The sequence below is a fragment of the Paralichthys olivaceus genome, chromosome 19 (assembly GCF_024713975.1).
Source record: "Paralichthys olivaceus isolate ysfri-2021 chromosome 19, ASM2471397v2, whole genome shotgun sequence".
In the NCBI taxonomy this organism is placed as follows: domain Eukaryota; kingdom Metazoa; phylum Chordata; class Actinopteri; order Pleuronectiformes; family Paralichthyidae; genus Paralichthys; species Paralichthys olivaceus.
The window spans coordinates 12,334,037-12,360,033 of record NC_091111.1 but is presented as its reverse complement, the minus strand read 5'-3'; the positions used below and the strand labels follow the sequence as shown (position 1 = coordinate 12,360,033).

Below are 25,997 nucleotides of genomic sequence, written 5' to 3'. Positions count from 1 at the left end.
CAGGCGGTCAGAACTTGTCTGTGACTTTTACACGCAGTCAACAACTACATGTGGTAATTAGTTTCATCTTCTAAGAATAAACATTTAAACTTAGTCTTAATCCATAAAGAAGCTAGCACGGACTGGCCACAAACACAGGCTACAACCCGGAACACCCCCCTCTCGCTTTGGTTTGTGTGTCGCTATGGAAACCGTATCCGGTGACAGCTAGCTGAGAGGATAGCATGGTTAGCACGGGCTAAACAAACGATGACAAAAGTTTAAATTCGCAGAAAATGGATAAAGGAATAACTCAAAGCAAAGGTAAATAATGTCCCAATGAAATATATCAAGTGTAGCTAATTACTGTTATAGTGGCTCGTTAAAACTGGATGTGTCACAACTGACTTGCTTGGTAATTAATTCACTGTTAATGACTTTTAATTTCCCCACTGTTTAATCAGCTCGAATGGATTTCGTGGACAACTTGATAGAAGATGAAGCAGAGAGAAAGACTCTTCTTTCCAAACCTACCTGCTTCATTATAGTTGGAAAACCGGTAACTTATTATTTTTAACACACTCACAACATTAGACATTGTTCCAGCAGGAAACACACCAATGGATGTCGTTTTTAAAATAAGATACAGAAGATTCAGTATAATCAATGAAGTCCTTATTACATTCTCACCAGGTCACAATGGCCACATACAGTCACTCTTCATGTGGAGCTATTCTAATTTACAAATAATAACAATAACATTAGTACATAGATAAATCTATCATCTCACCATGCAGTGTCTTCTCTATCTGTCTCCAAGAAGTTCAGTGGCTTCTCACACTGTGTTGTGTATCTGGCTTCCTATTCCACCCCAGCTCCTGCGAATACTGCAATAGAAAAAGTGGGACCTTATAACTCAAACATGTTTTGAATTATCTTCCCCTGACTTAAATCGATTGTAAAGTATTATAATCTTTTTCTAAGAGTCCCCAATTTAAGAGAATGCAAAAAAAGTGATAAATAATGAAACTAAATTAACAAAATAGAAATAAAACATTAAGACTGGCTATTTTTTCTTAAACTCATATTTATGTTTATCTCATCTTATGTTGCAGGGAATTGGCAAATCTACTTTGGCCAAAAACATTGCAGAGTCCTGGAAGTGTATCCTGATTGATGGTTAATACTTTTATTTTTTTTATTTTTTTATACAAACAGTATCTATGCACATCATTGACAGCATTTCTCATGTGCTTGTGCAACATTTCAGATACAGATGTGGTCAACACACACATACAAAATAGTACAAAGGAAGGTTTAGAGGTGAGTAATAAATTAGCCCCTCCATTATTTCATATGTGTTATGTATGCCCATTAAGCGTTTGAGTTGCCTTGTCTGCTATTTTAGCTCTTAGATATCTTATCTGAGGGGAGGAGTTTACCTGAAGACAAGGTGCTGCAGCTGATTCTTGCCAGGCTCAACTCACCAGATGTGCAGCACTATGGTAAATAATGTATTTGGAGTTTATTTAATCAGGTCCAGTACAGTAGAGTGATCATGCATGTAAATAAGGCTCATTGTGTTGTGTTGTGATGCAGGATATGTGCTGAGCTGCCTGCCGTTCATGTCTGAGGAGTGTCTGAAGATTCATGAGCAGGTTGCACTGATCAAAAACCTCAAGCTGACCCCTGATTTCATCATTAATATCAAGGTTAACATCACATCCACTGCATCTGCATTGCATCATTTTTCAGTTTTTATGATCTGTGAAAAGTATCTGTATCAATCAGTGTGTGTCTATGTGACATCGGCTTAATTATGAATGTTACACTCATCCTGTACCAGTATGCAGACAAGGACCTGGCCCAGAGGCTGTCAGGTCTGAAGCAGTACCCAAAGACAGGGCAACTATTCACCAGGGACCAGTGGCAGTGTGAAGATGTCTACATCAACAAGAGAGAGAGCATGGATGAGGAAATGGAGGATGAAGAGGAGCAGGTAGGTTCAAGGCCAAACGCCTTGACCACTGTTGGTCCAGTTTACCTGTAATTGTATACAATTAGCTTTAGTATTTTCTGCAATCCCAGTTTTTTATGTATTTGGACACGGTAAGTTGTTTGATTTGGGTTAAGGTCACTATTTCTCTATCATACTAAAATGGTTTATTTTGCCTGCAGGCCGCTGAAGAGGAACTCCAAAGAGATGTTATTGACCAGATGGTGTGGGTACCAGAGAATTTAACCCAAAATGCTTTAACTAGAATCAACATGTACAAGGATACAGTGCTTAAACCACTGGAGGTGAGTTACCAGGGGCTGCAGTCTCTGAATGGATCACACATTAATTTAGAAGAACAAAACAGCCCAGTAGCCGCAAACCCAGTTTAATGTAATGTAATGTTCTAAATCAAATTAGATGATGGTTTAAAACTACTGACAAAAGTAAAACATTCTTTCAGGACTACATGGTAGCCCACAACCCCCTCTACCTGATGGAGCTGGATGGACACAACACACCTGAAGAGCTTCACTCTGTAAAGACATATTCTATACAAAATAAGTATAACATGTTAAACCACCTATGTTTTCTGTGGGCTGACATTTGTTTGTTTTCTGTTTTGTCTGTAGTCTGTAATGTCCCGTCTTGGATCCATGGCAATAAAACATGTCTCTATTCCCATCCTCCTCAACCAAGCTGATGAAGATTTACCAGAATATGCTGATACGGTCAGACATTAACAAACCTTTTTATTTGATACTTAGGTAATACTTATGTTTGAGTTTTTTAATTGATGTTCTCCTTCCTCTGAATCAACTTCTTATTCAACTAGAAGTAGTTTAAATCTCAGTTCATCTCTTTTCCAGGAGGACCTACTGAGAAATATGTCTTCCACCAACATGGTGGCCCCTGGATTTAGGTGGAGAAGGAGCCGCTGGGGCCAAACCTGCCCTGTTGCTCTGAAGGAGGGCCGGATTGTTCCTGGCCAACCAGAGTTATCTGTCGGGTGAGTGAAGAATACATCCAGTATTTTACAGTGAGATGCAAAACAGCCAACTGACTCTCATGTTAACCCCCATTCAGTTTCCAGGACAAAATGTACATCCTCTCATCTCATGAGGCCTATCAGAAGTTTGTCACAAACCCAAGACAGTACTTACTTCCTCCAATGCCCAGGCCCCCTTGCAAAGTTTCTATCATTGGACCCCCTCAGTCAGGAAAGAGCACCTTATGTAAGCTTCTAGCAAAGCACTACAATGCATTGGTGCTTGACATGGAGGACCTGGTGCAGCCAGTTCTGGCCAAGATTGAACAGGAGAGGCTCGACAAAATCAAAGAGGAGACTACACAGGTCGCTATAGAGCGAATCAAGAAGATGGAGCAGGACGGCAGAGAGGACTCTGGCAAGTTGAGATTTATATACGATTATTCTATACACCTGTTTAGTCATATTGTTTTGTCTTGAACAAAAACAGATACAACGTGATAGATGAAAATATCATTAAGTACAAAGCATAGATTAGCATTTTATACTGTGAATATGGGGATTGTTCTGTCAGATCTCAATTAATCATGTGATATTTTATTTCATCAGATGAAAGCTGTTCTGTAGAAGATAAGAGTTTAAAATACTGCTGTATTCTGTTTTACACATGCGCACATGCATAGAGACATGGATAAATTGTCTGTGTGCTGATACTATGAAGGTTTTTTATCGTACGTGCTTATGTTTTCTGTTATTTTTAGTGACAGAGGATCATCCACAAGTGAAAGTCATGGTGCTTAGTGCAATAGAGGAAGCCAAACAACTGAGCATATCTCCTGTTGCTCTGCATGCTGAGGTATTGGAGAAGCATGTAAAAAAGGTAAGATCTAAACATGCCAGATATGTTATTAGAGTTTCTTTCTTCATTTGTCTGAAACCACTGGCTATGTTTTACATAAGTGTTTTCATTTGATGTTACAGATTGAGGAGGCAGATGAAGATGCGGAGGTCAAAACCGGATGGGTGCTTGACAACTTTCCCAGCAACCTCTCCCAGATGGATTCATTACATCAAGGTGAAATCCTGCCAGACATCATCTTTTGTCTCAAAGACAGTGGTGGACATAAAGGTATGACACACAGAAACCAAGCACCACAAACAAATCATTGCATTAAATTTGTAGACTTCTGTCAGGGTTCATGCATCGTTGCACTTCAACAGTTTTGGAGAGAATGTATGAGAGAAACAAGGAGAGCGTGGACCAGGCAGTGATGAAGAGGATGCAAGATGAACAGTTTGCAGCGGATGAACAGCCTTTGTAAGTTTATATAAAATGTTGCTGTGACATTTCGTCCCTTTATCATTTGTTATATCTGTGCAGGACTGAATATGTTGTTTTTGGTGCTTTCATTTTCTCTATTTTAGAAACAAAAAGGAAAACGACTCAGAGATACATTCAAATCTAGAGGCAGTCATTGAAGAAAATGATGGTATGTAAAATCTGTCAGTGTATACCTGAATTTACATACTCTTCAGTAGCCTGTTAAGTTATGTTAGCATTATTGTTGTTGTATTGCTTTTCTTGGCAGAAAATCCTGAGCAATCTGACACCCTCAGCCCTGCACATCTCGATGTGATCAAACAGAAAGGTGAAACATTTTATTAAATGCTGTTGTTTTTCTCAATCACTCATAGGAGAGGGAAACTAAATGTGACTTATCTCTCAGTATTTACAATCTTCTACCCCTCCCACTCCTTCTCCCTCTGTTGTTCTAGCTGTGACACTACCTGATCACTGGGAGCTGGGTTATCCAGATGGCCCAGAGATGAATGACTATAAACTGCAACTCCGACAGTTTGTGTCTGAATGGGAGCAAATGGAGTCTGCTCTTACTGTGAACTACTCAGTCCTGGAGATTGATGGAAAAAACCCTGAAGACCTTCTTCAAGAGATGATCCTTCAGATGGAGAGTAAGTGTGTTCATTCTCGAAAAAAAAATTACGATTTCTGTATTATATTCTACACTAAGATTTCCTGTATATTTCTACAATCTCTATGACACTAAAAAGCACAATCGCCCAAAGGAAAATGCTTTCTTAGAAATGTAACTACAAAACGAAGGATCATTGAGATAATTGTCACCCAAATATAGAGAGTGAAAATACCATCAATCTCTACTTTGATCTTCTTCAGAGCCCTTCAAGTATGTTCCCTGGGAGCTGTCAGAGCTGGACCTGGATGAGGAGGCAGAGGATATTGAGGGCTTAGCTGAGCTGGAGACAGCTGATGAAGACAGCAGTGACAATGACGCGGCAGATGATGAGGATGAGGTTTCTAACTTTAAACCTATAATCAACTGTTTTAATGCTGTTTTAATATTTACAATATAGACAAACCTTCAACTGCATCTCATCCCTCTCAATGAAACCAGGGGGACACAACACCTAAGAGATTATTAGGTGATACTCATCATTTCTGTCCTGTGGCCTTAAAAAACCAAAACGTCCTGTGGCCCTGTACGGGAGAGATTGCAGCCAAATACCGGGAGAAGATCTTCTACTTCTCCAGCACAGAAGCCAGAGATGCTTTCCTTCGAAATCCTACACAATTTGTTGCAAAGACTGAGCCTCTCAAGGTACAATCCAACTCCAAGAAAGAAAATGTGTCAAGTAAACAAACATTATCATTATGATTAATTATTACATATGTCTGTCTTCTTCCCAAGCCTCCTGCCCTTCGGATCCTTTCCCTCGGTACCCGTGGGTCAGGAAAGACCTCCCATGGTGAGTGGCTTGCCCAGCAGCTTGGCCTCTTCCATATTCAGTTCAGGGAGCAGCTCCAAATGCTCATCATGGCCAAGACAAAGAAGCGGGTTCCTTGTGCAGATGAAGTAGAGTCCTCAGATGAGCCTCTGGAGGACCTGGACGCCCTGATAAAGGAAGCCAAGGGGGAGGTTGGAGAGGAGGAGGTGGAGGATACCACTGCCAATGACATGGAGGTCAGAATCAACATTAGATTAGATGCAATAGTCTGTGAAATATGATATTTTATGTCACTGAGTTATTCTACATTTGCTTTTATGCGTCTACAACAGGAAGTGGAACTGACTGATGAGGAAATAGCCATCAAAGCCTACTTATCTGATGGAGAATCACTGACTCCACAGATTCTGGACATGGTTGTTGCACCATTCTGGAAACAAGAACCATACATGTACATGTGCATGCACCCACACACAGACACATATAATTCTTACTCTTCTGTATTCTATTAAACCAAAAATTAGATGAGAAGATTGCAACCAATGTAATACTTGTTAAGCAAAAATATAAAATAAGATTAGCTTAGCATAAAACTTACTTATCTGAGCATAAAGACTAGAAACAGATGACTGAAGTTTACCGTAGGTGTTTATTTAAATTACACAAGAAGCTGAAAAAACTACAATCCCCCTGTTTCTACCACGGATAACAGAATATTTAGCATACAGAGTTTGGCATCAACTTTGACTTTGACAAGAAAGCAAAGTAGCATACCTTTATTTTTGTGCACAGCTGACAATACAAGGTATTTTTCTAACAGCAACATTCTCTCTTCCAGATCCACAGGTTTTATATTGGAGGGCTTTCCACATCATCCCGAAGAGGTGCAGTACATGCTGGAGCGACAGCTTTTCCCTGACGTGGTAGTTACTATGGCGGTGGAGGTCACAGATGTTCAGAACCGTCTGTTGCCGACATACCTGGAGAAGTGGCGTGAGCGCCACGACCACCGTAAAGCAAAGCTGAATATTCTTCATGATCTGCGCAAGAAAAACAGGGTAAGCAAGTTGTAAATATAGGAAAGGAAAAGATTAGTACAACAATAGATGGCAGTAATGCAGCTTGACGTAGGTTGCCACCCGTCAATAAGCCGAACAAAGAAGAAGAAGTTGGTAATATAGTAATATAATCTGCTGACTTTATTATGACATGTCATCTGCCCTAAGAGCTAATGTAGATTGTGTGAATCTCTTTGGTACAGGAGGAGAAAATTGTCAAGAGAAGGGCTGAACTCAGAGCAGAGATACTGACAGCCAGATCAAAGGTATTTAATCATCATAACCATAGGCCTCTCCTCTCCATCACTGGTTAACCATACCCCCTTAATCTGTGTCATATAACCCTGTGGTTTATGTTTCAGGAGGATGAAGACGACGATGAAGAGGAGGAAGCGGAAGACGACATCGAGGAAGAGATATGGGCCATGCTGGAGGAGGAGTTTCCTTTTGAAGAAGACAACGAAGACACAGAGAGTGAGGAGACAGAAGATTCAGCTATTGAGCGGCTGGAGATGGAGATCGAGGAGCGTTTTGTATCAGATGAAAGCAACATTGCAACTGTCACGGTACAAAAGGCACTTAGCACCACTGGCTAAACAATAATTTAGTTGCCACACCCTTACATTGTCTGCTGTTATTTCACGTTCAGGACAAGCTCTTCAAGGTAAATGTACTTCAATTGTTCTCATATATTCTGCTTTGTGCTTTTCTATAACCAGGAGCTGCTGAGTGAGCAAAACATTCCCAGTATCTCTATCAGTGCATCTCGCAAGCCGCGGATTGTGAGGAATCAGCTGCTCCAGAAGTTGCAGCCTCTGCTGACTAACAGGGAGTCACTTTTCCAAACATGTCAACCCATCTCATCCAGCCTGGCCCAGAGGCTGCTGCTCTTTTCTTATAAGGTCCACAGTGCTTTTGGCTGCTTGGATCCCATCAAGGTCATTTTCATTAACATCTATGAGTCTATGAGACATTGATTTTTGTCATTAAGACAAGTTCTAGGAGGTGTCTAACATTGTTCATCTCTCTCCTACAGCAATACACGGAGAGAGACTTGATCCAGCCTTTGCAGTGGCCTCTGAATAACAAATATCCCCTGATCTTCAATGAGTATATCTACTTCTTTGAATCTAAGGAGAACCAGAACACATTCATGCTCAACCCTCTGAAATACCTTAGGCAGCCCAAGTCCACCCCATCCCTCCCTGTTAAACTGGCCATCATTGGACCACCCAAATCTGGAAAAACTTCTGGTAAGACTCACAACAGCTGCAAAATAACCCACTAAAGTTCCTATTTCGTATTTCTCCTTCTTTTATTTTTGGTTTTAATTCTCCTTGGTTTGCTTATATCTCTCCAGTGGTGCAGATGTTTGCTCAGAAGTATGGCTTGGCGCGGCTGTCCATTGGCAGAGCTATGCGTATTGTGCTTGAAACTCAGGAGCACACAGATCTGGCTATCCAGATGAAACAGCATCTCTCCCAGGGCCTTGTTGTGTCTGATGAACTGGCCATTCAGTGTCTGGAGGTGGCGCTCCTGAGCTCAGTCTGTAGCACCCAAGGGTAAGAGGGTGGTACCATTTATTGTAGAGGCAGATAATGTATTATTACTCTGTACTTGAGATCCAAATAAGGTCAGTTACACAAGGTTTAGAAAGTTGGCCAAATATCAGATTGGACGAGAAGAAGGACCAAGTTGGGAAAAAGAGGTTCGAATGATTGATTGGTGTTTGCATGGGGCCAAACCGTCTGGGTTGCAATGACCCAGCGATATTGGCAAAATCAAATATTTTAACGTGTGCCTTAAAAAAATCACTGCGATGTGATTTTTGTGTTTGAAGGTGAACACTAGAATCTTAAATAACCCTGAACAGGCTTGAGGATGTTTTTGTGGACAATATTTATTTATTTGGAACTCCAGGTATGTTTTGGACGGCTTTCCGATGACACTGAAGCAGGCGGAGCTCATGGGTTCTCGGAGCATCATCCCCATGGTAGTAATTGAACTTGAGCTGGACACAGTGGAGGTGCTGAAGAGAGGTCATGTGGACAAGATAAAATCTAACAAGTGAGAAAACATACACACAATAGGCATGATGTGCAGAAATCATAAGCTTTCAAAGTTAATATCATAAAATGTATCCTATCTCCCCTCTTTCCTGTCATTTTAGACCTCACCTGATGCTTGACAGCTCTGAGAGCATTCACATTCGTAGCTCCCATTACAAGAAAGAGGTGGAGCAGGTGAAGAAATATTTCCAGCAACAATATCAGAACTGGATTGAGCTTAATGGCTTAAAGAGCAAATGGTGGATCTTTAACAGCATTGTAAAGGAAGTCAGTATTAGCATGACGTACATCCACAGCTTCCTGGAAAGGACACTTAGTGGTAAGTATTACCAGCTTAACCAGACATCATCAGCCCTACAGGATTGTTTGCACCTGATGTAAATCAGAATTTAAAACATTGTTCATTTTGAAAACTCGTAAGTCAAGAGGATGCATTTATTATTGCAAATAAAAACTTCAAAATATCAATTAATGAAAACTCAGGAAAAAGGGGGGAAACATGTTTTAAAAAGAGAGGAAATTATTAAAAAGTGATAAGTAATCAAAGTAAATTTTGATCACACTTGACAAATTCTGCAGGTCAAGCTGCCTGCATCAACAGGATGTGCATCACACCCAAGGAGCTGCAACAACGGCTTGGAGAGTTTGGCCAGTACTGCCCAGTCTGCTTGGCTCTACATTATCACCTGGTGGACTGCTCAGAAAATGTATCTTTGAATCATGCGGCCGAGTACCAGGGACAGTATTACAAGATGTGTGGCAAAGAGCATTTAGAGGTTAGTGTGGTTTAGGAAACTTGCACACAGATATGAAGTATTTAAACTAAAATGTATGTTAAACTGTAACAGAAATATAAATATAAAATGTATATACTATAATCTCTCAATCACAGATGTTCCTGTCCACTCCAAATCAATTTGTGACTCCGAGCTGCCCACACGCGCTCCCTCAACCCCACCTGCTGCCAAGAAAGCTAAGTAAGATTCAGGTGAAGAACAGGTTCCCACAGCAAGTTGAGATGAAGGGCTTTTGTCCCGTCACTTACCTGATTGGAAAGCAAAGGTACAGAATTCACTAAATTCTACACACTGAACATTTAATCAATGTCATGTCTATTCTTTCTGACCTCTTGCTATGTTTGATATTTTCTATTCACGGAAGTCTTATGCGTTCTCAGGTATGAAGCTTTGGTTCAAGGAAAGACTGAGTACGCTGTGGAATACAGAGACCAGATCTATGTTTTTAAGACGAAGCAGGAACAGGACATTTTTTTGAGGTGTGGCACTATTATCTTTGCAGATTTAGGAAACGTGTCAGTCACCATGTTTTCTTCTTACAATGATGTTCAACTGTACAAATCAATACATAGGACTTCAGATGAGTCTTCCTTCTACTGCCTTCAAAACAAAGAAGACACTGCAACATAATTTTTGCCTCTGGAAATTTTGGGACATTAACTTAAACTTGATTCACATATTTTCCTTTAAGGACTCCTGAAACTTACTGGGACCAGAGGCTGCCTGTTAAAGTTCCTCCTCTTTGTGAGCCTGTACCCCTCACCTCCCTTCCAATGTTGGGTTTCCTGGAACAGGTCAAAAACACTTTAAAAATATCACGTGTCCCATCTGAAGAGATTTTATGTCAACATTACTTAAAGGTGCATTTCTGAAGTGTTTCTTTGGATATCTGCACTGTTTAAACCGAAGTCTGTATTTTTTAGGGTGTGGCAGTAGCAGTCATTAAGGCCATGACAGCTGTTGGGTGTCTCAAACCAAAGTATCCCTTCCTCAGCATACAAAAATCAGCACTCTTCTATGTGGCCTTCTATCTGAAAGGTAAACAAGATTCTAGGTTGACACTGTATTAGAAGGAATACGAAAGATGTTTAGTACGTTTCTACTTCTTTATACTTCTACTTTAATATTTTGTTTCCCTTCTTTGGAATTAACACAAGGCAAATATAGCTAAATTGCCTTTGCTAAAAATTCTCATATTTATACAGCTTTCAACCATAAGAGCTCAGACTACACTTGCCAGAAGTACAAAAAGAAGCTGGCCTTGTTTGAAGAGAACTGTGCCCTCATCCCCTACCTGAGCTCAACTATGAGAGGGAACTACAGGCCACCCAGTGAACGTCCCATTGACTTTGAGTTTAAACTAAACAGGTTCCTGGCTTTGAAAGACTAAGAGCCTACTGCTTACTGTAGCTGTGCCTGTTTCTTTCCACTTTTGATGTGTGTGGCAATAAATCATTTGAAACATATGTTTTGGAGTTTGTTTTATGAAGACATCTCAGCAATAGAAGCATCTCTATTCATCAAGGTTGGTTAAGATTATTTTTGCTTTGACCGTTACTTGCTTCTTTGTAGCTTGGTCATACATATCTAATGCCAGCATATCTTTTCAGATTACATATATAACATTCAGTATTATAATTGTATTATAATACATTGCTCACACATCCACAAGAAATACACAAAAACGTGCAGTGCGAAAACATCCTTTAATCGTAATGGAAAAAAATATTGCACCAATGACCCTGCCCTGCGGAGTACCATTTTCCACCATATTCCTTCCTATTCCAACTCTTACTTGAATAAACCTTTCTATTGCCCTCCTAATTTCTTCCAAAATGAATGGAGAATTAGTGTCGTCCCATCCCCTTGCTGCCTCTGCTTCTTTCTCAGCTTTGCTTGGTTTATTGACCTTTTCTTCCATGCCTTTAATCTTTGTGTTTCATCTGAATGGTTAGATTGTGCCTTTTATCTTTGTCTTCTATTTGATTAAAGTCAAATGGACTTTATGACCATGTTTTGCCACCTGCCAATAAACTGAACAAAAAGAAGAAGAATTATTATAATAGACGTATAAACTAGCTAACTATAAATGGATAAAGAAATGACTGAAAGTGATGGTAAATAAAATTCTTTTGAAATACAACAAATTTGGCTAATTGACTTTAAAACTGAAAGTTTGATAAGGAAACTTTATTTCCCCACTGTTTAACCAGCACAAATGGATTTCGTGGACAACTTGATAAAAGATAAAGTCGAGAAAGAGACGCTTCTTGCCAAACCCACCTGCTTCATCATAGTTGGAAAACCGGTAATTTCTCTCCTTTGCTCACATACAACATTAGAGATGGTTTCCAAAAGGATGTACACACATAAACACTTCCTATCCATATATATATATTTATATGAGAATTATTATTATTATTATTAATTGTGAGGGAAATCTTTCAGGGTGATAGAATGAAGTTTTTCCTGGAGACCTATGATATTCATTCTTAGTAGCAGATGTATAAAGGGGACCAGTGAGATGAGTCATACAGAAAGTTAACAAGTTAACAGTTGTATTGCCATCACAAAATCTGAGCTGCCCTTGGAAAAGACGGAGTAATATAAGCTAACAAAGTTACAGTGGCTACATAGCATTAAACACAAATATCTAAACCATTGTTGTGTCTACTCTGCCTCCAAGAAAGTCAGTGCCCTCTAGCAGCTATATTATTTACCGTCCTCCAAGTGTTATCTATCTGGCTTCCTAACTCAACCTTGTCTCCTATGAATACTGCAATAAAGAAAAAGGATGTATTATTATTGGATATAATCCAAGTTATAGAGGCCAAAAATGATACAATGATGATACATAATGAATGAAAAAGAATGAAACAAAATTAATCAAATTAACATGAACCATACACATTCCCATAACACCAACAAAATGCTGGCTATCCTTTGTAATAATACAAATATATGAATGTAAAATGTATAAATATATGTCATTTTATGTTTCAGGGTATTGGCAAATCCACTTTGGCCAAAAAAATTGCAGAGTCCTGGAAGTGTATCTTGATTGATGGTTAATATTTTTTATGTTTTATACAAACAATATCTATGCACATCATTTCCGGCATTTCTCATCTGTTTTTACAATATTTCAGATACAGATGTGCTCAACACACACATACAAAATAAAACAAAGGAAGGTTTAGAGGTGAGTAATAAATTAACCCCTTCATAATTTCACATGTGTTATGTATGCCCATTAAGTGTTTAATTTGCCTTGTCTGCTATTTTAGCTCTTAGATATCTTATCTGAGGGGAGGAGTTTACCTGAAGACAAGGTGCTACAGCTGATTCTTGCCAGACTCAACTCACCAGATTTGGAGCACTATGGTAAATAATGTTTTTAGAGTTTATTTCAGGTCCAGTAGAGTGATCATGCATGTAAATAAGGCTCATTGTTTTGTGTTGTGATGCAGGATATGTGCTGAGCTGCCTGCCGTTCATGTCTGAGGAGTGTCTGAAGACTCATGAGCAGGTTGCACTGATCAAAAACCTCAAGCTGACCCCTGATTTCATCATTAATATCAAGGTTAACATCACATCCACTGCATCTGCATTGCATCATTTTTCAGTTTTTATGATTTGTGAAAAGTATCTGTATCAATCAGTGTTTGTCTATGTGACATCAGATTAATTATGAATGTTATACTCATCCTGTACCAGTATGCAGACAAGGACCTGGCCCAGAGGCTGTCAGGTCTGAAGCAGTACCCAAAGACAGGGCAACTATTCACCAGGGACCAGTGGCAGTGTGAAGATGTCTACATCAACAAGAGAGAGAGCATGGATGAGGAAATGGAGGATGAGGAGGAGCAGGTAGGTTCAAGGCCAAACGCCTTGACCACTGTTGGTCTAGTTTACCTGTAATTGTATACAATTAGCTTTAGTATTTTCTGCAATCCCAGTTTTTTATGTATTTGGACACGGTAAGTTGTTTGATTTGGGTTAAGGTCACTATTTCTCTATCATACTAAAATGATTTATTTTGCCCGCAGGCTGCTAACGAGGAACTCCAAAGAGATGTTATTGACCAGATGGTGTGGGTACCAGAGAATTTAACCCAAAATGCTTTAACTAGAATCAACATGTACAAGGATACAGTGCTTAAACCACTGGAGGTGAGTTACCAGGGGCTGCAGTCTCTGAATGGATCACACATTAATTTAGAAGTTAGCAAAACAAAACAGCCCAGTAGCCGCAAACCCAGTTTAATGTAATGTAATGTTCTAAATCAAATTAGATGATGGTTTAAAACTACTGACAAAAGTAAAACATTCTTTCAGGACTACATGGTAGCCCATAACCCCCTCTACCTGATGGAGCTGGATGGACACAACACACCTGAAGAGCTTCACTCTGTAAAGACATATTCTATACAAAATGAGTATAACATCTTAAACCTCCTATGTTTTCTGTGGGCTGACATTTGTTTGTTTTCTGTTTTGTCTTTAGTCTGTAATGTCCCGTCTTGGATCCATGGCAATAAAACATGTCTCTATTCCCATCCTCCTCAACCAAGCTGATGAAGATTTACCAGAATATGCTGATATGGTCAGACATTAACCTTCTTATTTGATACTTAGGTCATACTTTAGTTTTTTTATTGATGGTCTTCTTCCTCTGAATCAACTTCTTATTCAAATAGAAGTAGTTTAAATCTCAGTTCATCTCTTTTCCAGGAGGACCTACTGAGAAATATGTCTTCCACTAACATGGTGGCCCCTGGATTTAGGTGGAGAAGGAGCCGCTGGGGCCAAACCTGCCCTGTTGCTCTGAAGGAGGGCCGGATTGTTCCTGGCCAACCACGGTTATCTGTCGGGTGAGTGAAGAATACATCCAGTATTTTACAGTGAGATGCAAAACAGCCAACTGACTCTCATGTTAACCCCCATTCAGTTTCCAGGACAAAATGTACATCCTCTCATCTCATGCGGCCTATCAGAAGTTTGTCACAAACCCAAGACAGTACTTACTTCCTCCAATGCCCAGGCCCCCTTGCAAAGTTTCTATCATTGGACCCCCTCAGTCAGGAAAGAGCACCTTATGTAAGCTTCTAGCAAAGCACTACAATGCATTGGTGCTTGACATGGAGGACCTGGTGCAGCCAGTTCAGGCCAAGATTGAACAGGAGAGGCTCAACAAAATCAAAGAGGAGACTACACAGGTCGCTATAGAGCGAATCAAGAAGATGGAGCAGGACGGCAGAGAGGACTCTGGCAAGTTGAGATTTATATACGATTATTCTATTCACCTGTTTAGTCATATTATTTTGTCTTGAACAAAAACAGATACAACGTGATAGATGTTTGTAAATAATTGAAGCTGAAAATATCATTAAGTACGAAGCATAGATTAGCATTTTATACTGTGAATATGGGGATTGTTCTGTCAGATCTCAATTAATCATGTGATATTTTATTTCATCAGATAACAGCTGTTCTGTAGAAGGTAAGAGTTTAAAATACTGTTGTATTCTGTTTTACACAAGGGTACATGCATAGAGACATGGATAAATTGTCTGTGTGCTGATACTATGAAGGTTTTTTATCGTACGTGCTTATGTTTTCTGTTATTCTTAGTGACAGAGGATCATCCACAAGTGAAAGTCATGGTGCTTAGTGCAATAGAGGAAGCCAAACAACTGAGCATATCTCCTGTTGCTCTGCATGCTGAGGTATTGGAGAAGCATGTAAAAAAGGTAAGATCTAAAACATGCCAGATATGTTATGAGAGTTTCTTTTTTTATTTGTTTGAAACCACTGGCTATATTGTACATGTTACATATACATATGTTACAGATTGAGGAGGCAGATGAAGATGCGGAGGTCAAAACCGGATGGGTGCTTGACAACTTTCCCAGCAACCTCTCCCAGATGGATTCATTACATCAAGGTGAAATCCTGCCAGACATCATCTTTTGTCTCAGAGACAGTGGTGGACATAAAGGTATGACACACAGAAACCAAGCACCACAAACAAATCATTGCATTAAATTTGTAGACTTCTGTCAGGGTTCATGCATCGTTGCACTTCAACAGTTTTGGAGAGAATGTATGAGAGAAACAAGGAGAGCGTGGACCAGGCAGTGATGAAGAGGATGCAAGACGAACAGTCTGCAAAAGTTGCGGAGGCCTTGTAAGTTTATATTAAATGATGCTGTGACATTTTGAGCTTTGTTATATCTGAGCAGGAATGATAATGCATTTGTTGTGTTTTGTGCTTCAATTCTCTCCATTTCAGGAAGAAAAGTGAGAACGACTCAGAGATGCATTCAAATCTAGAGACAATCATTGAAGAAAATGAGGGTATGTTAAATCTGTCTTTGAAGCATACACTATACGAAGCCTGTAAAGTTAAACTAATATCGTTGTTGTTGAATTGCTTTTCTTTTCAGAAAATCCTGAGCAATCTGATACCCTCAGCCCTGCACACCTTGACATGATCCAACAGGAAGGTGAGACATCTTTATGTAATGCTGTTATTTTTCATATCATAAAGTCTCAATCATATTCAGTATAAGAGAAAAAGAATCTGACTGAGTATTTACAAACTTCTACTCCCCCCCCACTCCTTCTCCCTCTGTTGTTCTAGCTGCGACACTCCCTGATCACTGGGAGCTGGGTAACCCAGATGGCCCAGAGATGAAGGATCATAAACTACAACTCCAACAGTTTGTGTCTGAATGGAAGCAAATGAAGTCTACTCTTACTGTCGACTACTCAGTCCTGGAGATTGATGGAAAAACCCCTGAGGACCTGCTTCAAGAGATGATCCTTCAGATGGAGAGTAAGTGTGTTCATTCTCAATGCATCAACCACATACAGTAAAAATTTGTTTTTCGTGTTTGTCCTTCAAGAGCTATACTACAGATTTCCGTAATATATTCCACACCAACATTTCCTGTGTATGTTCTACAGAAAATGAATGATCCCCAAAACAATTTCCCCAAAAATTAATCTCTGCTTTGATCTTCTTCAGAGCCCTTCAAGTATGTTTCCTGGGAGCTGTCAGGGCTGGACCTGGATGAGGAGGCAGAGGATATGGAGGCCTTAGCTGAGCTGGAGACAGCTGATAATGACAGCAGTGATAATGACAGCAGTGACAATGCCGCGGCAGATGATGAGGATGAGGTTTCTAACTTTAAAACCATAATCAGCTATTTTAATGCTGTTTTAATATTGGTTGTATAAACAAACCTTCAACTGCATCTCATCCCTCTCAATGAAACCAGGGGGACACAACACCTAAGAGATTATTAGGTGATACTCATCATTTCTGTCCTGTGGCCTTAAAAAACCAAAACGTCCTGTGGCCCTGTACGGACACGTTTGCAGCCAAATACCGGGAGAAGATCTTCTACTTCTCCAGCACAGAAGCCAGAGATGTCTTCCTTCAAAACCCAACACAATTTGTTGTTAAGAACGAGCCTCTCAAGGTACAATCCAACATGAAACAAAAAAGAAAATATGTCAAATAAACCCAAATTTTTATTTTTATATATTATAATTATGATTATTATAATTAATTATAACATATGTCTGTCTTCTATCCAAGCCTCCTGCCCTTCGGATCCTTTCCCTCGGTACCCGTGGGTCAGGAAAGACCTCCCATGGTGAGTGGCTTGCCCAGCAGCTTGGCCTCTTCCATATTCAGTTCAGGGAGCAGCTCCAAATGCTCATCATGGCCAAGACAAAGAAGCGGGTTCCTTGTGCAGATGAAGTAGAGTCCTCCGACGAGTCTCTGGAGGACCTGGACGCCCTGATAAAGGAAGCCAAGGGGGAGGTTGGAGAGGAGGAGGTGGAGGATACCACTGCCAATGACATGGAGGTCAGAATCAACACTTTTCTGTTGCAAGATTTCGAACATCAAACTAATTACTGATGAGATGTAGCAGTTGGTGAAATATGATATTTTATGTCACTGAGTTATTCTACATTTGCTTTTATGCGTCTACAACAGGAAGTGGAACTGACTGATGAGGAAATAGCCATCAAAGCCTACTTATCTGATGGAAAATCACTGACTCCACAGATTCTGGACATGGTTGTTGCTCCATTCTGGAAAGAAGAACCATACAGGTACTTGCACACAAACACATGCACATGCATCCTCCCAAACTGAGTTAGATGAGAAGGTTGCTACTACTCTAATATCTGTACACTAAAAATTAAGTTAAAAAAAGATAAGTTAGCGAAGCATAAAACTAACTTATCTTAGTATAAAGACTGGAAACAGATTACTAAAGCTTGCCTCTTCTAAAAGTCACAAAATCCACCTTAACTTACCTGTAATCACCTCAGGTGTTTATTTAATATACACTATTAGGTACTAAAACAACAAGCCCCCAGTTTCTAACAGGGATAGCGGTATATTTAGCATACAGAGTTTGGCATCAACCTTCTCATCTAACTTGGCAAGACAGCAAATCACAATAGCATATTTCTCGAAATGTTGAACTTTTCAACAGGATATAATATATATTTTCAGCTTCTCTTACCTCTAAAAAACCCATCATCACATTCAGACACAAACACGTTCCCTTTACAGAACTTTACTTAATTTTGTGTATTTATGTAAATTGCTGCTATGTAGTGTGTTTTTTATTTTTTGTGCACAGTTGACAATACGAGGTCACTCTAACAATAACATTCCCTTTTGCAGATCCACAGGTTTTATATTGGAGGGCTTCCCACATCATCCCGAAGAGGTGCAGTACATGCTGGAGGGACAGCTTTTCCCTGACGTGGTAGTTACTATGGCGGTGGAGGTCACAGATGTTCAGAACCGTCTGTTGCCGACATACCTGGAGAAGTGGCGTGAGCGCCACGACCACCGTAAAGCAAAGCTGAACATTCTTCATGATCTGCGCAAGAAAAACAGGGTAAGCAAGTTGTAAATATAGGAATGGAAAAGATTAGTACAACAATAGATGGCAGTAATGCAGCTTGACGTAGGTTGCCACCCGTCAATAAGCCGAACAAAGAAGAAGAAGTTGGTAATATAGTAATATAATCTGCTGACTTTATTATGACATGTCATCTGCCCTAAGAGCTAATGTAGATTGTGTGAATCTCTTTGGTACAGGAGGAGAAAATTGTCAAGAGAAGGGCTGAACTCAGAGCAGAGATACTGACAGCCAGATCAAAGGTATTTAATCATCATAACCATAGGCCTCTCCTCTCCATCACTGGTTAACCATACCCCCTTAATCTGTATCATATAACCCTGTGGTTTATGTTTCAGGAGGATGAAGACGACGATGAAGAGGAGGAAGCGGAAGACGACATCGAGGAAGAGATATGGGCCATGCTGGAGGAGGAGTTTCCTTGTGAAGAAGACAACGAAGACACAGAGAGTGAGGAGACAGAAGATTCAGCTATTGAGCAGCTACAGACGGAGATCGAGGAGCGTTTTGTAACAGATGAAAGCAACATTGCAACTGTCACGGTACAAAGGCACTTAGCACCACTGGCTAAACAATAATTTAGTTGCCACACCCTTACATTGTCTGCTGTTATTTCACGTTCAGGACAAGCTCTTCAAGGTAAATGTACTTCAATTGTTCTCATATATTCTGCTTTGTGCTTTTCTATAACCAGGAGCTGCTGAGTGAGCAAAACATTCCCAGTATCTCTATCAGTGCATCTCGCAAGCCGCGGATTGTGAGGAATCAGCTGCTCCAGAAGTTGCAGCCTCTGCTGACTAACAGGGAGTCACTTTTCCAAACATGTCAACCCATCTCATCCAGCCTGGCCCAGAGGCTGCTGCTCTTTTCTTATAAGGTCCACAGTGCTTTTGGCTGCTGGGATCCCATCAAGGTCATTTTCATTAACATCTATTGATTGATTATTGACTATTGACATTGATTTTTGTCATTAAGACAAGTTCTAGGAGGTGTCTAACATTGTTCATCTCTCTTCTACAGCAATACATGGAGAGAGACATGATCCAGCCTTTGCAGTGGCCTCTGAATAACAAATATCCCCTGATCTTCAATGAGTATATCTACTTATTTGAATCTAAGGAGAACCAGAACACATTCATGCTCAACCCTCTGAAATACCTTAGGCAGCCCAAGTCCACCCCATCCCTCCCTGTTAAACTGGCCATCATTGGACCACCCAAATCTGGAAAAACTTCTGGTAAGACTCACAACAGCTGCAAAATAACCCACTAAAGTTCCTGTTTCGTATTTCTCCTTCTTTTATTTTTGGTTTTAATTCCCCTTGGTTTGCTTATATCTCTCCAGTGGCGCAGATGTTTGCTCAGAAGTATGGCTTGGCGCGGCTGTCCATTGGCAGAGCTATGCGTATTGTGCTTGAAACTCAGGAGCACACAGATCTGGCTATCCAGATGAAACAGCATCTCTCCCAGGGCCTAGTTGTGTCTGATGAACTGGCCATTCAGTGTCTGGAGGTGGCGCTCCTGAGCTCAGTCTGCAGCACTCGAGGGTAAGAGGGTGGTTCCATCTATATGTTTATTCAAACTCAAATTTTTAACATTTGCCTTAAAAAAATCACTGCGATGTGATTTTTGTGTTTGAAGGTGAACACTAGAATCTTAAATAACCCTGAACAGGCTTGAGGATGTTTTTGTGGACAATATTTATTTATTTGGAACTCCAGGTATGTTTTGGACGGCTTTCCGATGACACTGAAGCAGGCGGAGCTCATGGGTTCTTGGAGCATCATCCCCATGGTAGTAATTGAACTTGAGCTGGACACAGTGGAGGTGCTGAAGAGAGGTCATGTGGACAAGATGAAACCTAACAAGTGAGAAAACATACACACAATAGGCATGATGTGCAGAAATCATAAGCTTTCAAAGTTAATATCATAAAATGTATCCTATCTCCCCTCTTTCCTGTCATTTTAGACCTCACCTGATGCTTGACAGCTCTGAGAGCATTCACATTTGTAGCTCCCATTACAAGAAAGAGGTGGAGCAGGTGAAGAAATATTTCCAGCAACAATATCAGAACTGGATTGAGCTTAATGGCTTAAAGAGCAAATGGTGGATCTTTAACAGCATTGTAAAGGAAGTCAGTATCAGCAGGACGTACATCCACAGCTTCCTGGAGAGGTCACTCAGCGGTAAGTAACAGACATAAAGGGGTTTTGTTCCACCTGAAGTAAATTAAACTAAAATAACATTAAAACACAGTTTCTTTCCAAAACTCTTATTCAAGAGGATGCATTCATTCTATTTGAATATGATCTTTTTATTTGATAAAAAATACAAGGATAAAAGCAAACTTTAAAAAAAGAGAAAATTAGCAGCTTAAAAATGAGAAATGTATTTAAAAAGTGAATGGATAATAAAAGTAAATCTTGATCACACGTGACAAATTCTGCAGGTCAAGCTGCCTGCATCAACAGGATGTGCATCACACCCAAGGAGCTGCAACAATGGCTTGGAGAGTTTGGCCAGTACTGCCCAGTCTGCTTGGCTCTACATTATCACCTGGTGGACTGCTCAGAAAATGTATCTTTGAATCATGCGGCCGAGTACCAGGGACAGTATTACAAGATGTGTGGCAAAGAGCATTTAGAGGTTAGTGTGGTTTAGGAAACTTGCACACAGATATGAAGTATTTAAATTAAAGTGTTTGTTTAACCATGACAGAAAAACTTAACGCTCATATAATACTATTCCCTCGACCACAGAAATTCCTGTCCACTCCAGATCAATTTGTGACTCCGAGCTGCCCACATGCGCTCCCACAACCCCACCTGCTGCCAAGAAAGCTAAGTGAGATTCAGGTGATGGATGGTTTCCCACAGCAAGTTGAGATGAAGGGCTTTTGTCCCGTCACTTACCTGATTGGAAAGCAAAGGTAAAGAATTCACTTTCAAAAAGTTCAAATTTGTCTCAAAAAAGTTAATTCTAACATGTAGATATGATTATCCACTGTTTCAACGATCAATTGAATTCAACAATGTCTGTAGCCTTCAGAAATTCACACTAGACTTAATCAGTGTTATAACTCTGATATTTTTTATTACTTATGTGTTCTCAGGTATGAAGCTTTGGTTCGAGGAAAGACTGAGTACGCTGTGGAATACAGAGAACGGATCTATGTTTTTAAAATGCAGCAGGAACAGGACATGTTCTTGAGGTGAGGCACTATTCTCTTTGTAGATTTCAGAAATGTGTCAGTTACCCTCTTCTAAAGGGGATTTTCAACAGTACAAATTAATGCATAAGACTTCAGATGAGTCTTCCTTCTTCTGCCTTTAAAAAAAAGACACTGCAACATAATTTTTGCCATTGGAAATTCGAGGCAATTAACTTAAACTTGATTCACATATTTTCCTTTAAGGACTCCTGAAACTTACTGGGACCAGAGGCTGCCTGTTAAAGTTCCTCCTCTTTGTGAGCCTGTACCCCTCACCTCCCTTCCAACTTTGGGTTTCCTGGAACAGGTCAAAAACACTTTAAAAATATCACATGTCCCATCTGAAGAGATTTTATGTCAACATTACTTAAAGGTGCATTTCTGAAGTGTTTCTTTGTATATCTGCGCTGTTTAAACTGAAGTCTGTATTTTTTAGGGTGTGGCAGTAGCAGTCATTAAGGCCTTGACAGCTGTTGGGTGTCTCAAACCAAAGTATCCCTTCCTCAGCATACAAAAATCAGCACTCTTCTATGTGGCCTTCTATCTGAAAGGTAAACAAGATTCTAGGTTGACACTGTATTAGAAAGAATAGTAAAGATGTTTAGTACGTTTCTACTCCTTATACTTCTACTTTAATATTTTGTTTCCCTTCTTTGGAATTAACACAAGGCAAATAAAGCGAAATTGCCTTTGCTAATAATTCTCATATTTATACAGCTTTCAACCATAAGAGCTCAGACTACGTTCGTGAGATGTATAAAGAGAAGCTGGCCTTGTTTAAAGAGGACAGCGCCCTCATCCCCTACCTGAGCTCAACTATGAGAGGGAACTACAAGCCGCCCAGTGAACGACCCTGTCAAGGTTAGGGTGGGGGACGTGAGATGAGGAGGACCAAAACGCAGAAACTAATTAAAGTTTAACAAAAAGTGTATTTTATTTTGCAGGGGGTAAACGTAACACTGGAGGAACACTGAAAATACAAAACTGTGACAGAACCCCCCCCTTCAGTTCCGGTTCCGGTCCCACGGATGTGGGTCTCGCCTGGCTCCGCTTCAGTTCGAAGCAGTTCGACCGTGGGACCGGAACCGGAACTGAAGCGGAGCCAGGCGAGACCCGCATCCGTGGAACAGGAACAGGAACTGAAGCGGAGCCCGTTGAGACCCGCATCCGTGGGACAGGAACAGGCACTGAAGCGGAGCCCGGCAAGACCCGAATCCGTGGAACAGGAACAGGAACAGAAGCGGAGCCCGGCGAGACCCGCAACCGTGGGACAGGAACTGAAGCGGAGCCAGGCGAGACCCGCAACCGTGGAACAGGAACAGGAACTGAAGCGGAGCCCGGAGAGACCCGCAACCGTGGAACAGGAACAGGAACTGAAGCGGAGCCCGGCGAGACCCGCAACCGTGGAACAGGAACAGGAACTGAAGTGGAGCCCGGCGAGAAGCCGCAACCGTGGAACAGGAACAGGAACTGAAGCGGAGCCCGGCGAGACCCGCATCCGTGGGACAGGAACAGGAACTGAGTCTCCTCTCTACGGTCACCGGATTCCAGACGGTCCAAAAACTGAAATTAAAGGAGGAGTACACATGAAACTGAGAGGGGTGGGAATCTGGAACAGAGCACGGGGCTCGACCCGGAGGCCAGTCAAAGTCAGAGCACGGGGCTCGGGCGGGCGGCCCGGAGGCCGGTCAGAAACTGACCCCGGGGGCTCGGGCGGGCGGCCCGGAGGCCGGTCGGAAACAGAGCCCGGGGGCTCGGGCGGGCGGCCCGGAGGCCGGTCAGAAACAGAGCCTAGGGGTTCAGGGAAAATCAGCTGCTTCTGCAGTCCAGTCATAGGAAGTTCTGGGGAAGATAGCAGCTGGGGCTGCTTCTGTGACAGACTGCGGGGGCCCCCAAAAGCCAGGCGGGTGCCGAGGTAGGGATCTGCAGGGGGAGTTGGGGATGAGAGGATGTCCTTAAGTCTCCTCTCTACGGTCACCAGGTGCGGGACAAAGTGGCTGACCCAGGGTCTGTCCTTAAGCCAATCCCGCACCGGTGCCATTTTCTCCAGGAGCTCTTCACGCTCCTTGGTGCCTGCGGTGCTCAGCTCCTCCACCAAGGAGTCAAAATAAAAAACCTTCCTATAAAAAACATAAAGCTCTGCTGAGACGACTGCTTGAACCCCCGACCGTGGGGCAGGAACAGGAACTGGAGTGCCGCTCGCCGTAACCCCCAAACGAGGGGCAGGGACTGGCGAGACGACTGCTTGAACCCCCGACCGTGGGGCAGGAACAGGAACGGCGAACTCCGAAACCGGAACGTGAGTAGCATCTGCGGGAATCCCCGACGCCGGAACATGAGTGACGTCAGCCGGGACCCCCGACGCTGGAACGTGGGTAGCATCTGCCGGGATCCCCGACGCCGGAACGTGAGTGACGTCAGCCGGGACCCCCGACGCTGGAACGTGGGTAGCATCTGCCGGGATCCCCGACGCCGGAACGTGAGTGACGTCAGCCGGGACCCCCGACGCTGGAACGTGGGTAGCATCTGCCGGGATCCCCGACGTCGGAACATGAGTGACGTCAGCCGGGACCCCCGACGCTGGAACGTGGGTAGCATCTGTAAGGATCCCCGACGCCGGAACATGAGTGACGTCAGCAGGGACCCCCGACGCTGGAACGTGGGTTGCTTCTGCCAGAATCCAAGATATCCTGTACTGAGGTTGCCGCCTGTTAACTGGTGGAGATGGATGGAAACTGAGTGAGGGGCTCCCCTCCGGCGCCCGCCCCGCGTCGTAGCGTTTCTACGCAGACTGCGGGGGCCCCCAAAAGCCAGGCGGGTGCCGAGGTAGGGATCTGCAGGGGGAGTTGGGGATGAGAGGATGTCCTTAAGTCTCCTCTTTACGGTCACCAGGTGCGGGACAAAGTGGCTGACCCAGGGTCTGTCCTTAAGCCAATCCCGCACCGGTGCCATTTTCTCCAGGAGCTCTTCACGCTCCTTTGTGCCTGCGGTGCTCAGCTCCTCCACCAAGGAGTCAAAATAAAAAACCTTCCTATAAAAAACATAAAGCTCTGCTTGGTCCATTACTGATTGGTTCGTACTGTCAAAGTTAGGGTGGGGGACGTGAGATGAGGAGACCAAAACAGAAACTAATTAAAGTTTAACAAAAAGTGTATTTTATTTAGCAGGGGGTAAACGTAACACAAGAAATCTTCAAGAAATAATAATCGCACTCAAAAAACAGGAGTGGAAACACAGAACAGGGCAGGATACAAACTTACTGGGTAACGTGACGAGAGCTGACGAGACACATGAACAGACAGAACCATGACGACGACGAACCAACCACCACATGGGGGAAACACAAAGACTATATACTGACTGGAACTAATTAGTAACTGGGGACAGGTGGCACAAGACAAACAGGTGAAACTGATGAGGGCAGGAAGTCAATAGATGAAAACACACAGGGAGCAAGGACTACAAAATAAAACAGGAAACAAGAACAAAATTAAATAACCAAGACAGGGATGAACACAGAGGAAGGCAGAAGGGAACATGAGAGGAACACTGAAAATACAAAACTGTGACAGACCCACTGACTTTGAGACCAAAATGATCAAGTTCCTGGCTTTGGAAGACTAAGAGCCTACTGCTTTTTTTTGTTTTTATTTTGTGTTGTTTTAATTACTTTGGTAACACTTTATATTAAACACAAAGTGAACATATCCAAGCACTTGATTGTAATTCATGTACAACAACTTCCTTACTCACCATCAATAAGCAGTAATTAGGAGGTTATTAAGGGGAAACTGTTAATCAATGGAGTAGTTGCAGAATAAGTTCATTAAGAATAAGGCATTAATAAGTGCTTTATAATGACTAACAAAGAGCCAATATGCCTCTAATATCCATGCTAATAAGCAACTAGTTCATGGATGATATGTGTTCCCTAATATAAAGTGTTACCATTGCTTTTAATTCTCACTCTACCTTGTGCGGTAATAGATATTTACTAAACTATTAAAAGCTGCAGTAGAGTCTTGATACCTCTTCTAACCATTGTAATACAAAAATGATAACAACCAACTCTGCTGTAAACACTGATAATTCATCATTAGATTATTTTGCATGTCTTCATCAAACTCAGGTATGAACACTGGTGATTAGTCATTAGATCTTTGGATCCATCAGTA

The 25,997-nt window shown here is 41.6% G+C and overlaps 2 protein-coding genes across 2 annotated transcripts; both read left to right on the top strand.

Moving 5' to 3' along the window:
- The first annotated feature begins 128 nt into the window (after nucleotides 1-128).
- Nucleotides 129-11,116, top strand: ak9 (adenylate kinase 9). Its single transcript, XM_069514567.1, has 36 exons — nucleotides 129-303; nucleotides 444-538; nucleotides 1,095-1,158; nucleotides 1,250-1,302; nucleotides 1,388-1,484; nucleotides 1,579-1,691; nucleotides 1,826-1,978; nucleotides 2,158-2,280; nucleotides 2,439-2,513; nucleotides 2,608-2,706; nucleotides 2,845-2,984; nucleotides 3,062-3,381; nucleotides 3,725-3,843; nucleotides 3,945-4,092; nucleotides 4,185-4,281; nucleotides 4,389-4,453; nucleotides 4,553-4,612; nucleotides 4,740-4,934; nucleotides 5,158-5,294; nucleotides 5,396-5,599; nucleotides 5,690-5,962; nucleotides 6,059-6,177; nucleotides 6,565-6,784; nucleotides 6,988-7,050; nucleotides 7,147-7,350; nucleotides 7,504-7,722; nucleotides 7,821-8,037; nucleotides 8,145-8,346; nucleotides 8,705-8,851; nucleotides 8,955-9,172; nucleotides 9,433-9,629; nucleotides 9,746-9,915; nucleotides 10,031-10,129; nucleotides 10,342-10,444; nucleotides 10,574-10,688; nucleotides 10,856-11,116. Exons 1-36 carry the CDS (start codon nucleotides 276-278, stop codon nucleotides 11,038-11,040), a joined length of 5,136 nt encoding a protein of 1,711 aa, XP_069370668.1. The 5' UTR covers nucleotides 129-275; the 3' UTR covers nucleotides 11,041-11,116.
- A 144-nt stretch (nucleotides 11,117-11,260) lies between these two features.
- On the top strand, nucleotides 11,261-25,529 carry LOC109636022 (adenylate kinase 9). The gene is made up of 38 exons (XM_069514566.1): nucleotides 11,261-11,767; nucleotides 11,864-11,958; nucleotides 12,654-12,717; nucleotides 12,800-12,852; nucleotides 12,938-13,034; nucleotides 13,121-13,233; nucleotides 13,368-13,520; nucleotides 13,700-13,822; nucleotides 13,988-14,062; nucleotides 14,157-14,255; nucleotides 14,384-14,523; nucleotides 14,601-14,920; nucleotides 15,132-15,152; nucleotides 15,284-15,402; nucleotides 15,503-15,650; nucleotides 15,743-15,839; nucleotides 15,945-16,009; nucleotides 16,099-16,158; nucleotides 16,296-16,490; nucleotides 16,683-16,834; nucleotides 16,936-17,139; nucleotides 17,259-17,531; nucleotides 17,664-17,782; nucleotides 18,366-18,585; nucleotides 18,789-18,851; nucleotides 18,948-19,151; nucleotides 19,304-19,522; nucleotides 19,630-19,846; nucleotides 19,954-20,155; nucleotides 20,330-20,476; nucleotides 20,580-20,797; nucleotides 21,061-21,257; nucleotides 21,371-21,540; nucleotides 21,724-21,822; nucleotides 22,027-22,129; nucleotides 22,259-22,373; nucleotides 22,540-22,683; nucleotides 22,767-25,529. Exons 1-38 carry the CDS (start codon nucleotides 11,740-11,742, stop codon nucleotides 23,294-23,296), a joined length of 5,661 nt encoding a protein of 1,886 aa, XP_069370667.1. The 5' UTR covers nucleotides 11,261-11,739; the 3' UTR covers nucleotides 23,297-25,529.
- Nucleotides 25,530-25,997: the final 468 nt, after the last annotated feature.